Raw genomic sequence first — 13223 nt, forward strand, 5'->3', positions numbered from 1 at the left:
TAAATCTACTCAAAAACAACTAATTTGCATGAATAATTAAATTATACAAATAATTTTCACATAAGTAAAAGCTAAATTATCATAGTGCTCCAAGTAAATGTAATGTTCTTATGTATATTATTATAGAAATAAGTTTAAAATGAAATTAAATTATTTAAAAAGAATGGTTGTCTTCTAGGATGAATGCAATTTATTTTGGTGTAGTAATAAAAAGGCTCCAGCAAGTAAAGTGGCTAGTAATGGTCATTCAGAAATACAGGCGACCACTGCTTACCAGACAGTACTGCAAGAGGCCCGTTTTTAGGTGGGTATGAGGTAAAATGCAACAATTAATGTTTCTAATTACAGTAGTTATACACCATGTAAAATATGTTTTTTTACATTAATAAAGTTCATTTGTTTCAGGAGTATATTAAATCAACATTTTTTTTTCCATTTTGGTGAACCTAATGATGATATTACAACTGGCAGAATTGAAATATTGTTTTCTTATTACTCAAACAAATTTTACAATACTTTTCTCTATTTCTGTTACATTATTCTTTTAATTTCCCATAGTCAGTAGTTTAGCCAGGAAAGGTGTAAGACAGTATTGGAGAAATACTGTACAAAGGTGTCTGTTTTTTAGGTTTGCCTTTTTTTAATACAGTAGAGCAAGACAGTAGATCAGGACACTGAATTATGGGTTAACTGTACTCTGCTAAAATATTGTACTTAGCTTCTTTACAGAAATATTTAAGCAATAATACTTGACAAGGTGGGTGTTATAGGAAAATAAGAGAACATCTAGTTGTGTTATAAGGCCCAATAGTATTGTAGGCAGAGGGCCTGTTCCCCGTGGAAGGTCTGTTATTTTCAAATAATGCTCACACTGCAGGGCATTAATACTCTTAGAAAATGGCTCTTGTGTTTGCTTTAGTGATTTTTGTCATATGGGTCATATAATTTGTATACGTATTATACCTATTTTTAATAAAAACTCTATTCTTTTACTTCTTTAACTCGAGTAATAACTTATTTGTGTTATTTAGTTACTGCAGCTATAGTTAACTGCATCACAAAATCTTACAAGAAAAATTTTGAAGCAAAAGGGTTATGTAATAATGAGGCCCATGTAATTGCAATACTTGCACTATAAATATATATATATATATATATATATATATATATATATATATACACACACACACACACACACACACACACACACACACACACACACACACACACACACACACACACACACACACAAATCAGTGTCAGTCAGAATACTGCCAGTCTTTGCTCTTCCATGTTTGGAACTAATGTAAGTTGTTATGATCAGCAGAGGATCTGTTTTTCTACACTAAGGATGTAAACAAGTTAGCTGCCTTTCATTTAGAAGTGCTGTAATTTAAGTAGCTCTAGTTTGTTAATACTAGAATATGAGAAAAAGTAGTGAAACTAATAGTGAATGATATGCTTTTAATTACATTGCATGACAGAAACTTCATACTTAGTGTTGGATGAATTACTATTTGTTAAATTACTTAAAAGTGTTCCTTATTGTGTCTAACTTTTAACACAAAAGCTGTTTGTGTCAGAACTTAATCTTATGTAAATTATGAAAAATTGCAGAGTATATGCCTTTTGTAGGCTCACCACTGTTTTATAATTTAGAAGATCCTTATAAAGTATAAGAAAATTAAATGACAATACTATTCACCTGAGATGTATAAATACTTTGTGTAAATCATCTAAGAGTTTTTTTATTTGTTTTTTTGCTTTTTTTTTTTTTTTTTTTTTTTAAGCAGGCTTCAGGTGGCATTATTGGTCCACTGTACTTGTTTCCTATAGCCAATCAGGTGATTGCTTGTTTTAGGGTATTTTCTGAGATGTCCAGCAACAGCCATTCTCTATTTATATAATGCTGAATTGCCAGCTGATTGCAAGTAGTAATTTATGTGGTGACTTTTTGACTGGTGATTGGGATAATCATTACAGTGTCTTTTCAGACACGATTTGGGCCAAAAGATCATAATACAAATAACAAATTTTAGCAATTGGTCATGAAAAAACAGTGAGATAATAAAAACATCCTTATAACACAGTAGTGTGAATAAAAGCAATGACACTAGAATTAAAGAATCATAGAAGATACAAAGCAACTGACCACATGCCCATTTACACATTGCCAGTACCACCCTTATCATCTTTTTCAAAGAGAAACAGGTCAGTCATAGCAGGGGTGAATTTGTAGATACCCATCCAGCTGTCTAACCCCTTTATCAAAGAAGAAAGTGTGCTGCATTGTTTAATTTGGAGTGGAAGTTTGTTCTAGAGAAAGGGATAGGTGTTACGTGATACATAAGGCTCTGTACTGTTTTTGTTTATTTGCTGAAGTATGTTAAGACCCATGGTTCTTCTGTAAGTGAGACCATTTTACTTCATGAAGATATAAGAGGTCTTGGACTGTTAGATCTTTAATGGCCTGAAAAGCAAAGTAAAGATCACCCTTAAGGAGTCTGCTGGTGATCTTTTAAGCCTGGGATATTTTTTTTTTTTGGCTAGGAACCTCTGGGAACTTTCCAGTTACTTGATATGCCTAGTAAGATAAATCCCAACAGGGGCATTGTATTTGATAATATGTGTGATCAATGCAGAATGTAGAGGGGTAAGAATTTCCTTGGCCCTGGCTGAAATACCTTTTGCAATCTGCTCTACCAGTTAAAAGGATTTCCTAACCATTGTTGCTACATGAAGACCAAAGGCAAGATAATTCTCTACCAATGTTCTAAGGCCCATCACCATATTTAATTTTGAAGTGGGCTGTTGTCTAAACTATAAGATTGATGAAAAGGCTGTATAACAAATGTGATATTGCATTTTTTAACATTTAATTTTAACCTGTTTTTGAGCAACAGTTGTTGACATGTAGGACTTCTATTTGGAGCTTCTGCAAGTAAAAATACAGTTGCAAATGTAGCCTAGAAGTGTTACATCTGGTTAATTATGCCATCACCATGATTTTTAAAAATATGTAATCACTTTTGGGATAGTCAGAACATTTAATTTTTCAGTCAGTAAGCTGAAGTGGTAACAAAAAGAAAACAGAAAAAACAAGATGCATCTGCTTCATGTATGCTGTATCTTTTCTTTTGCAATGGAATCCAGATTCATAGGCTAGCTGCCCTTGTGAGCCATTTTAAGCCTAGCCAATTACCACATGTAAGAATCAAACCCTGCACCTTGTCTGTAAGGTAAACACCTTAACCATTATGCCAATCTCTCACCCCTATAAAGAGAAAGCTTGCAAGTAACTTATGTTATGTTGAAGTATACTGTGTGAAGTTATAGTCTTATTTTTTTAATATGTATTTCATATCACGCACATCAGGTTTCTAACTTATGTTCCTCCCTACCAGTGGAGTCCATGTTACACTCCCTAACCACATACATTCCCACTACTCTGTACTGATAAATAATAATCCCTGAGTGGCTCACATCAGTGCCTTAAAGGCAAGCAGCACATTTAAGATTCAGATTTATATGATAGGTTTCACCTGCCATCAATGCTCTCTGGCAGATTATTGTAGCATCATAAACATGGCTGTAACCTTCTTCACATACTCATTCATGTGATGACACATGACTTCTAGCCAGCCTATGATCTGCATACTTGACAAGCTATACTCTCTCATTTGTCCATCTGGAATCAGCCTTGTAGTGAAACTAATCCTTATTGTCATTACCAAAATTGCTGGCCACTGGTTGCTCAGATGGCCTTTCCTGTTTGTGATTCACTAGCTGAACCCTGTTGAATGGCAGTATAGTCAGCAGCAAAATGCCTATGCGAGCAGGTCAATCATTAACATTAAGAAAAGTTTCTTGTCCCATCAGATCTCACCCTACTGACCCGGCCCCTAGTACCCCACTTCCATGCTGATTCTACGAGCCATACTCCTGTCTCCAAGACTACTTCAGTATTGCTGGGGCTGGTTATGGATCCTAAGGGTGACCTGGGGGCTCAGTCAACTGTGCTTCTATCTGGGGGAATTCTTTTTTATATGCCCTACCCTACTCCCTTTCCACATACCCCACACTTGTTGACTGTGTCTGAGGGCAGCTCCCCTTAGGGAGCATCATTGATGGGCACCCTCCCACCCAAGATGGGCACACCTATCCCTCCTTACCACTCCATTAGTCACCTCAGCCACTAGTTGAACCTGGTTCAGCTGAGCTTCAATTAGGGCTTTATCCCTCAATGTCACTAGAGCAGCTGTTAGAAACAGTGTCTTGAGAAAAACAGAACCCTTCTAAAGAGCTGCATTTATAAACAATTTTATATTCTTGTTAAATAGATCAGAATTGTCTGTAATAACTGATCACATAATCTGTGCCTTTTTTTTTTGCTGTTAATTTTGTCTCACTTCTGATATGCAATGTTTGTAGACTTTTTCCATCCAGTAGTTCATTATTAAATACTTGCTGTGTGTTTTGTTATGTTTGTTTACAGTTTGAAATATCACTATGTATTTTGATTTATAACATGTCTGATCAGGAATCTACATAAAAACATAGAGTCCATCCTTTTCAGTAATATGACTGGCAGAGGTAGTCATATTAGAGGTACAAGTAAATGCATCGCATTGGCTGTCTCTGAAGATGTACGCAAACACTACAAACCATTGTACACTCGGACCATCATCATCAACCCCCTATTTCTCATGTTTCTGCATGGGGTTGGGGCATTGTGTCAGCTGTTGCCATCTCTCTCCCTTCAATGCCAGTCTCCTGCTTTCTTTGACAGTCATGACTGACTGTCACAGGTCTTCTCTCACACAATCCAGCTACCTCTTTTCTGGAGGCCTTCATTTCCTCTTGCCTTCTTCCTGTCTGTTCCACATCTTCTTCACCAGATTGTTTTTGCTTTTCTGTATGTGTCCAAACCACAATAATCTGTTCTTTTTGACCTTTTCTGCAATTGGAGCTACTTTGGCTTCAGCTCTTATGTCCTCATTTCTTTACTTTACCCACGGTGTGAATCCTACCACCTGTCTCAGGCACTTCAACTTCATCACCTCTTGCTTCCTCACCTGCGCTGCCTTTACTGCCCAGGTTTCTGTATACCATAGTGCTAGTCACAACGCTGTTTGGTACATCTTACTTTTCAGGTTCTTTGGCATTCTTCTGTCATATACTACACCTGTCATTCTGTGCCAGCTGGTTGCAGCCCTTCTGGTTCTAGCTTTGACTTCCTCATTGAGACTTCCCTTCTCCTCTCACACCCCTCCTAAATACACAAAGCTATTAACCTTTTCTACTATTTTCCATAATATCTCATTTCTCAGTTTCTTCTGATTTCCCCTATTTGCTGCCATTACAACTGTTTTATCTGTAAATGGTTTCATCCCATGTGCCTTCAGTTTTGCATTCCATTTTTATTCCTTTGTCTTGCTCAGAGTCTGCCTATAATGGCACATCATCTGCATATACTAAACTTGTTGATCTGTCCCCCCTGATCTGTTTGCTAATGTAGTTCATCACCAGTACAAAAAGCAGTGGGTTCAGAGCTGAACCCTGGTGTACACCCCCTCCCACTAGAAACCCCTATGTGAGACTAAGCACTGTTTGTATTTGAGTCACTGAGTCCTTGTACATAGATTGCACCAATTCTACCAATGTTTCTGGGACTTTGAAACTGCATGACTGCCCAAATCAGCTTTCTTGGGACTTTTATATGCTTTCTCCAAGTCTAGGAATGCCCACTTGGACTCTCTCCTCATCTCTAGCTTCTTCTCAAGTATCTGTTTCACTGCAAACATTGGGTCAGTTGTGTTGCATCCTGATCTGAATCCGAACTGCTCATCTCCCATCTTACTTTCTACTACACTGTATATTCATTATCAATCACCATCTCCAGAACTTTCATGCGGTTTGACAGGAGTTTCATACTTCTGCACTGCTCAAAGTTGTGAATATTCCCTTTGTTCTTGATATTCTTAGACAATGCAAATGTTATGTAGTTGAAATGGAAGGTTTAGTGTTGTGAATTTACATATGTGTAGTGATTTTAATCTCCGATTTTGGTTCACTTTAGCAGTTGTTTTCAAAAGCATGTAATTATATACTGTTCATGCCCGTAATGTTTCCCTTAGCTTGTGTGGCATACAATTTGTCACACTAACATCTCCACCTTCTCTGAATTCCACAATATGAAAACCTTAGTTTGTTTCCCCCAACCTTCTTGTACTATCATAGAATCACTAGATTAACTAGAAGAAATTTCAGAAGTTTAGTGGCCCCACATCCCATCCATTCATATCCATCTTGCTTACCTACACTCAAGCCAGAATCCAGATATTTGCATAGATCTGTTCACAGTCTGCATTGCACAGCCAGCAGACAATTTTTTAATGATCATGACAGGCAGAAGTAGCTCCACAAGCAAAACGGGTCATACAGTACTTTTTGTCTGCCTAATCAGAGGACCAGTTACTGCAAAGCATAGTTTCACAGATTAGTGAGGGATTATGTCAATCGGATTTTAATGCATATGAATTATTGACCAACAAATTGGAGGGATGGGAGCACTAGATATGGCCTGTTGTGGGTTAAGAGTAAAATATTCTGAATCACTCTGAAGAGAATGACAACAAAATAAGAAACTTAGACAAGCTAAGTGAGTGATGTGACAGTAGTCTTGGTAAAAAATTGGGAATGAGCAGAGCAGACACAGTCTTGACAGATGCTTTCTCCAAGATAAAAAAAAAGAATGATTATGATGTTTATACTAAGTCAGGAGGTTTACTATCAGTTGTGTGAATGATAAGCTGTCTGCACATATGCTATCGAAAATCAGATTGTCATTTGCACAGTGTCAAGTGTATGGGGTTGTCAATCACACATATGGGAATGCAGTAGTGCATTCGCATAAGTGTGTTCCACAAACTGTACGGAGATTGCGATACAGTGGGGACTGGAAATTCATCCATATCCCCACTGTGTAGTGCAATCCTGGAGTTGGAATATATTATTAGCAGGGGGTATGGGGGGGATTGCCCCCTGCAAAAAACGTGATATGTTGTATAGGAGTTTGATTTACATCAGCTCCTATACGGATATCACATGATGTTGATGGTGGCAATGTCAACTCAAATGTGTTGATCATTTGGGTCGACATTGTGTAGGAGTTGAGATTCCAGGTTCAGTGGTTTATTTCAGTATTGCGAATGGCAAATGTTTTGCCTTTCGCAGTATTGATAGTAAACCAAGTCAGGAACCTCATTGAAGGTCTGTTTGTTTGTTAAGAGATCTGTGGTAGAGTCCATAGTGGCAGACAACATTGAAAGAGACAGGTAGGAATGTAAAGAAAACATGCCGAAGGTGTTACTATCTAGGTGATAATATGGAAAGAGACAAAAAAATGCAGCTGGCTGGACATATCTGGCAACAGGTAATCTTGGAATATGCAAAGGTGCTAAGAGTGTGTGGAAGGCCTTTTGGGAATGAATTATATAGTCTCAAGTAAGTGGCATCATCCACAGGGCAAGAAACAACTTTTTTCCCTGTGTAAATATCACCTTTAAGACATTTTTTTCTCTTCACAGCCAGTGTAGCTGGTCAGATTAAGCAGACAAGGAAGACATTAGAACTGAATTCTGGATTAACCTATGACATGATTCATTAAAGAGGCATCAGTTTCATTTTCTGCCATTTGTATCTGCGTATTTCTGTATGTATTTAATAAGTGTTATTGTCTTGGCATGTTTATAAGAACTTGTAGACTGCTGGTATAGTTTCATTTATTTTTTCTTTCATTTTTATTTTCCTCCTTAAGGTACACTGTTTGATTTGCATGTACTGACTAACACATTTTTATCTCTTATTCCAAGCGCAGTTGTAGAAGGAAAGGGGGCTAGTAATATGTGTCATCAGATGCATACTGCTATACACTGTCACATGCATTTGATGTAACTTAATAGTCATTGCTGGACGATGTGGAAGATACTGCCTTCTGCAGCTTCCTTGAGCCTTCTGATATGAACCCAACCCAGTTTGGTTTCATTAAAAGTAGGTCAAGCATACTGAACCTGGTGGACTTCTTTGAAAAGGTCACCAAGGCAATGGATAACGGCAAAACAGTGCATGCTGCCTACCTTGACCTAGCTAAAGCATTTGATACAATACCTCACTTGGGCATTATAGACAAACTCATGTAATTAGGCATAAACCCCTATATAACTCACTGGCTAGCCAGTTGACTCACAGATGGTAGCCAGGAAGTTAGGACTGTAGAGAGTACCACCACCAAGAGGCCAGTCACCAATGGAGTCCCCCAGGGCTCTGTGCTGGGTCTGTTCCTCATTGGTACCTATTTTTCAGAAGTGAAGGCCAATGTTAAGGGCCTCTGGCTTATGAAGTTTTCAGAAGATTGCAAGCTAGGGGCAATCATAGAACCCCCCCCCCAGATAGCTAAAGTCGAACACAGGTAAATGACTAGTGCCAAAGCCATGGTTTAAAACTCAATGCCAAGAAATGCCTAATAGTACCTCTTTGGGAAGTTTGCTGCCCGGGGAAACTATCTCATTGATAAAACACAGCTAAAAGTGGACATTATTGTCAGGGATTTGGCTTTCAACCAACATGTGTCTAAGGTAGTAAGAAAATCAGTCTATGTCACTCAGCTTATAAGTACGGGCATAGTATCTAGGTCATGTCACTGAACTCAGCCCTCATTGGACCCATCACTGAATACAACACCCCCTTTGGTAGGTACCTGCAACAGCTGGAATGTTCACAGAGGTTTCTCACAAAAAGAATATAGGGTGTAAACCTAGCATCCTGTGCAAATTGCCTCAAAGCCCTATTTCTGTTTCCTACAGACTATTGTGAATTGATTTATGCCTAGCATACAAGGCATCCTCAGATCCCACTCTTATGGACCTTTGGTATATCTGCAAAACGAACAGTACCAGAACTACTAAACCTAAGGATTTAAACTTTGCTTGTGACTTAAGTAAGTCATGTTGGAGGAACAGGTATGTGTCTCAGAGAATGCCCATTCTCTGTAATAGGTTTCCTATACATATGAAGCAGAGACTTTCCCTAACCTTATTCAAGTGCAACCTGGACCAGTGGATGGGAAATTGGAAATTCATCCCAGGTCTGACATCTATATCTCAAATGGACATAGACAGTCATGTCCTAACACACACCCCTTAAAAGAATCTCTCATGCACAAAACGTGTGGGATATTTTTGTGATGCATGGCTAGGTTTATAATGGCCCCAGTGGCCAGTAGGCTAGTATACACCTATAAGGCTGAGAAGAAGCTAGACTGTTGTGCATCTCTGAAGTTGCTGTCTTAGGTTATATTATGCCACATATTAGCCTAATTAAAGAAATGTGCCTTTTGGAAACAGTTGACTGTTTACCTTGATTATGTTGGCCACTATTTAGCTGACATTTTGTAAGACACTGTAACCCTAAGTCAGACACTGCTCACCAAGTTACTGTTGGACCAATCTCAATCTCCCTTCAGTGCACAGAAGATGCATTCTACCCAAGTATAGCTGCCCATTTGTGATTATTAGAATGGTTAAAAAATGGTATGAAGTAAATTTTGGACCTAAATTTGTAAAAAGCACTCTGTACATAAGAAACATGTATAACAGACATATTTAATGTGCGATCAGGAAATATGCACTCTGAGGTTGTGGTAACTCTTGGTAATCCCCTTATTTTCAGATACAATGATCTCATAGCTAGTGCATATAACCAGCAGAAGGTGGGGGCACAGCCCACCACTTCAGGGGGGCTGCAAGGGCAAAGCTCCCAGCAAAACCGATATATGCCATTACATTGTCTGGGTAATGCTGTCTTTATTTACCATATACTAACATGTTGAAAGTTAAATGCATATATATTAAATGAGACTATAGAAAGAAACATAAACTAAAAGTATATAGCATAACATGCACACTGGGGTGCATACTGGTAACCCGATTCAGTAGTACTGATTCTGTTTCTATAAATTAATGCAGCAAATAAATTATTTCCTGTAGCTTTATAAGGTTAAGTCTAACTTACATTTTTTTAATGGATTACCATTATTTTATGCATTGTAATGTATATGTTTTTAATTTTCTTTAAATGCAGAAAGAGGTGAGAGAAAAGTCTTCAAGGCACTGGAAACAAAGTGGAGAATCTGCTGTGTCCGATACTGCACCATTTCTGGAAGATAGTTCGATTAATAGAAGTCCTACACCTTCTAATAAAACCTAAATGTTTATTTTTTCAGTATTTTTATGGCAATCTGTAATTATTCAACTTTGTGCCCATAAAAGAATGCTTCCATGCCAAAGCAAAGTACAGCAAGTAATGACATTTTGCTGTGGGCACAATAAACAGTGTTTATTATTTGTAGCATACACGTTTACATTGTAGGCCTAAACTAATTCTTTGTACAGTTTCCTAATTTTATAGGCCAAGCCACCTCTGTGACTGTTAGCATCTGTTCTCTAGTTTCTGGATCAGAGAACCCAGGAACTGGAGGACTAAGACAATCTACAGAAACATTTCTTGAGCCAGGCTTAAGGGAAGCATTCCTGCACAGTGGTTAAAAAAGCTTGAATACCTTTGAAATGTTCTTCCTAGTTAACTGCCTGCCACCTTTTTTTAAAATTGCCCTAATGTTGTAACACTTGTAATTGTAAAGCCAGAAAAAAAAATAACAGCATTGTTTCCTTTATTAGGTTAAACAGCTCACCTAATGCATGTATATTTTAGCTATGGTTACCTGGTAAGGCAGTCTACTGAAATGCTGATTCAAAATTGGAACAAGCACATCTGTACCCCAGAAGTGTTATGCGTTAATAGACAAAGTATCTGGTAAGACATTGCACCCGGACATTTTTTTTTCAGAAATGACAGCAGGTGAAACATAACAGCAAAGAACATAAGTCCATAATCGGGATGAAAAGTTAATTGTGCTACCATGTCACTGGAAGGTTACTGTAATATTACACACACGCGCTTTTCAATTGGATGGCACTTAGTCAGTGGGTTGAGAAAATGTCAGATAAAGGGTATGACCAGCAAAACAAACACAAGTCACTGTGTTTTATTAATGTGACTGCTAAAACATAACACTGAGGGAGCTTATTTTTTAATGCTAACTTGTTCCAAGGTAGTCCATCACCAAATTCAGTCCACACCACCTTATATTCTTTTTGTTGAAACTTCTGTTATGTTTGTTTCTGTATACTTGTGCCCAGCTTATTCTACTGTGATAAGACCCTACTTTGAAAGTCACCAGAGTACATCAGTAGGTTTAATGCAGACAACTTGACATCTTCCTTAGGGAGAACATGTTCTATTATTTTTCAACAATCTTTGCCACTGGGTGGGAATGCATCTCTTTGTAGTCAAAGGTGTGTAGCAAAAGTTTTTTATATTGTCTAAGGATTCCTGTTTGTGGTGCCTTACTGGAAGAAATGTCTTTGCTTTAATGAAGTAACTGCCTTTTGTATTCTATTTTTGCACTAGGTTTTTGTAGACAAAAATGCGTATTACTCTGTTTCAAGCCAAGCTTTTTACTGAGCTCTATCACTTCCATACCATATAATGGTTTTGGTGGGGAATAACATTTTGTTATAAAAATTTTCAGGGATGGCATGCAAAAGACAGACATGTGGACAAGATTTTATTCTGTTGTAGAGTACAACTTGTGTCATGTCATACTTTTTGTATTCTTATGAACAGCATATGCGAAAGTTTAGCTGCTGGAAACAATGTCTGTTTTTCTACTATTTTAATCAATCATAATTTCTCAGGGACAGCTCTATGTGCCACTGCAATATGACAATCTGCTTTGTAGTACAGGCTGAGAGGTTAGAAGATAACAATATATTTTTCAGGAAATCAACTTCTGAAACAGCAGTATAGAATTTTCTTGATAATGTACTACAGATTAGTTTTGGGTGCCAAATGTCATATCCTATGCATCATGAAAATTAGTACTGATCCATAATGAAACCCGCAGTTTTACTTGGAGAAGGGGGATAAGCAGCTTTGGCCATATTGAGGCTAAATCCAGTGGTTGTTTTGCTAAGTAGAAGGACACTTCATAACAGACGAATAGATTTTTTTTCCATATTCTGTATGTTGGACGTAGGCATGCTACTCAACATCTACTTACACAATTCGAATTCTTAGAAGATTATAGTTTATTCCCAACATGCCTTGTACTAATTGTATCTACTGTTTTAGTTACCTAAATAAAGACTGTTTATTATTGTAAAGCAGTAATGGTACATCTATGTGTATATCATCAATGTAGCCAAACTGGAATAAATATGAACTGTAGTGCATCCACCTGGATGAAATATGTGCACTAATTAAACATACTACTAAGAGCTGAGTGATCTTACTTTGTGATGCTTGCATACTTGGTATAGCAACTTAGTACAAGTTGAAGGTTGGGCGTCGGGCTGGCAACTCGACACCATAAAAAACAACTGCCAATTATTAGCGGACCGGAGATCCGCTGTGGCGACCCCTAACCAGGAAAAGCCAAAAGACTTCTCTCATTGCTAGAAAACATGAGTTACATCAGAAAAACTTCACAAAGAGTTCTAATAACATTGTTTTGCTTGCACTGATAGTAATGATGTGATCATAGATAATCATCTAAGTAGTAGGAGTTTTATTGAATGGCTTTATGCAGTGTGTATGTTGAAAAAGATGACCACTGATAAATGGATTAGTTTTCTGTAGGGAAACCTTCATACACTTAGAAAATATTTTACATAATCAGCTCCATGGTTAGTCCACCATGGACAGGGAAGTGGGGAATAATCGCTTTTGTACTCACCATTGCCATATCAGGTGATAGCAGTAGCAAAACTTGACATTTAACCAAATATTTCACTAATATTATTTCTGGCTTATGCCGTTAGGAGAGAGACACTCTGCTAACATTTTTTTTTTTATTTTATTTTTGCTGTGAAGTTTTGCTGCAGAATTAAACATATCACTGATATTTCACTGCTATTTTGTACTTACACTGACAATAAGAAACTATTTTATAATACGGTTGATTTTTTTTAAATGGCCATTCATCTTTACTGATGTAGTCAGTGATTAGGATTTCAGATTTTTTGAATAGTTGAAAATGTGAGCCTGTTGATTTTCTCTGATGCATTTTGCCAAGAGTTTGGCAAATTGTTTTGTTAGTATAA

The 13223-nt window shown here is 37.4% G+C and overlaps 1 protein-coding gene across 3 annotated transcripts in view; it reads left to right on the forward strand.

Annotated features, from left to right (window-relative positions):
• The window catches only part of SCARB1 (scavenger receptor class B member 1), a 1184693-nt gene extending 1172409 nt beyond the window's left edge, over nt 1-12284 (forward strand). For 2 of the 3 annotated variants that reach the window (XM_044068527.1, XM_044068529.1), the window contains exons 12-13: nt 179-304; nt 10141-10265. In XM_044068527.1, the coding sequence (XP_043924462.1) occupies nt 179-304 (126 nt within the window). In that variant the 3' untranslated portion in view covers nt 10141-10265. Of the gene's footprint in view, nt 1-178; nt 305-10140 lie in introns of all 3 variants that reach the window. The other variant, XM_044068528.1, reaches the window with a different exon arrangement.
• Nucleotides 12285-13223: the final 939 nt, after the last annotated feature.

The sequence above is a fragment of the Protopterus annectens genome, chromosome 4.part0 (genome assembly GCF_019279795.1).
Source record: "Protopterus annectens isolate FY-2018-M chromosome 4.part0, PAN1.0, whole genome shotgun sequence".
NCBI lineage: Eukaryota > Metazoa > Chordata > Ceratodontiformes > Protopteridae > Protopterus > Protopterus annectens.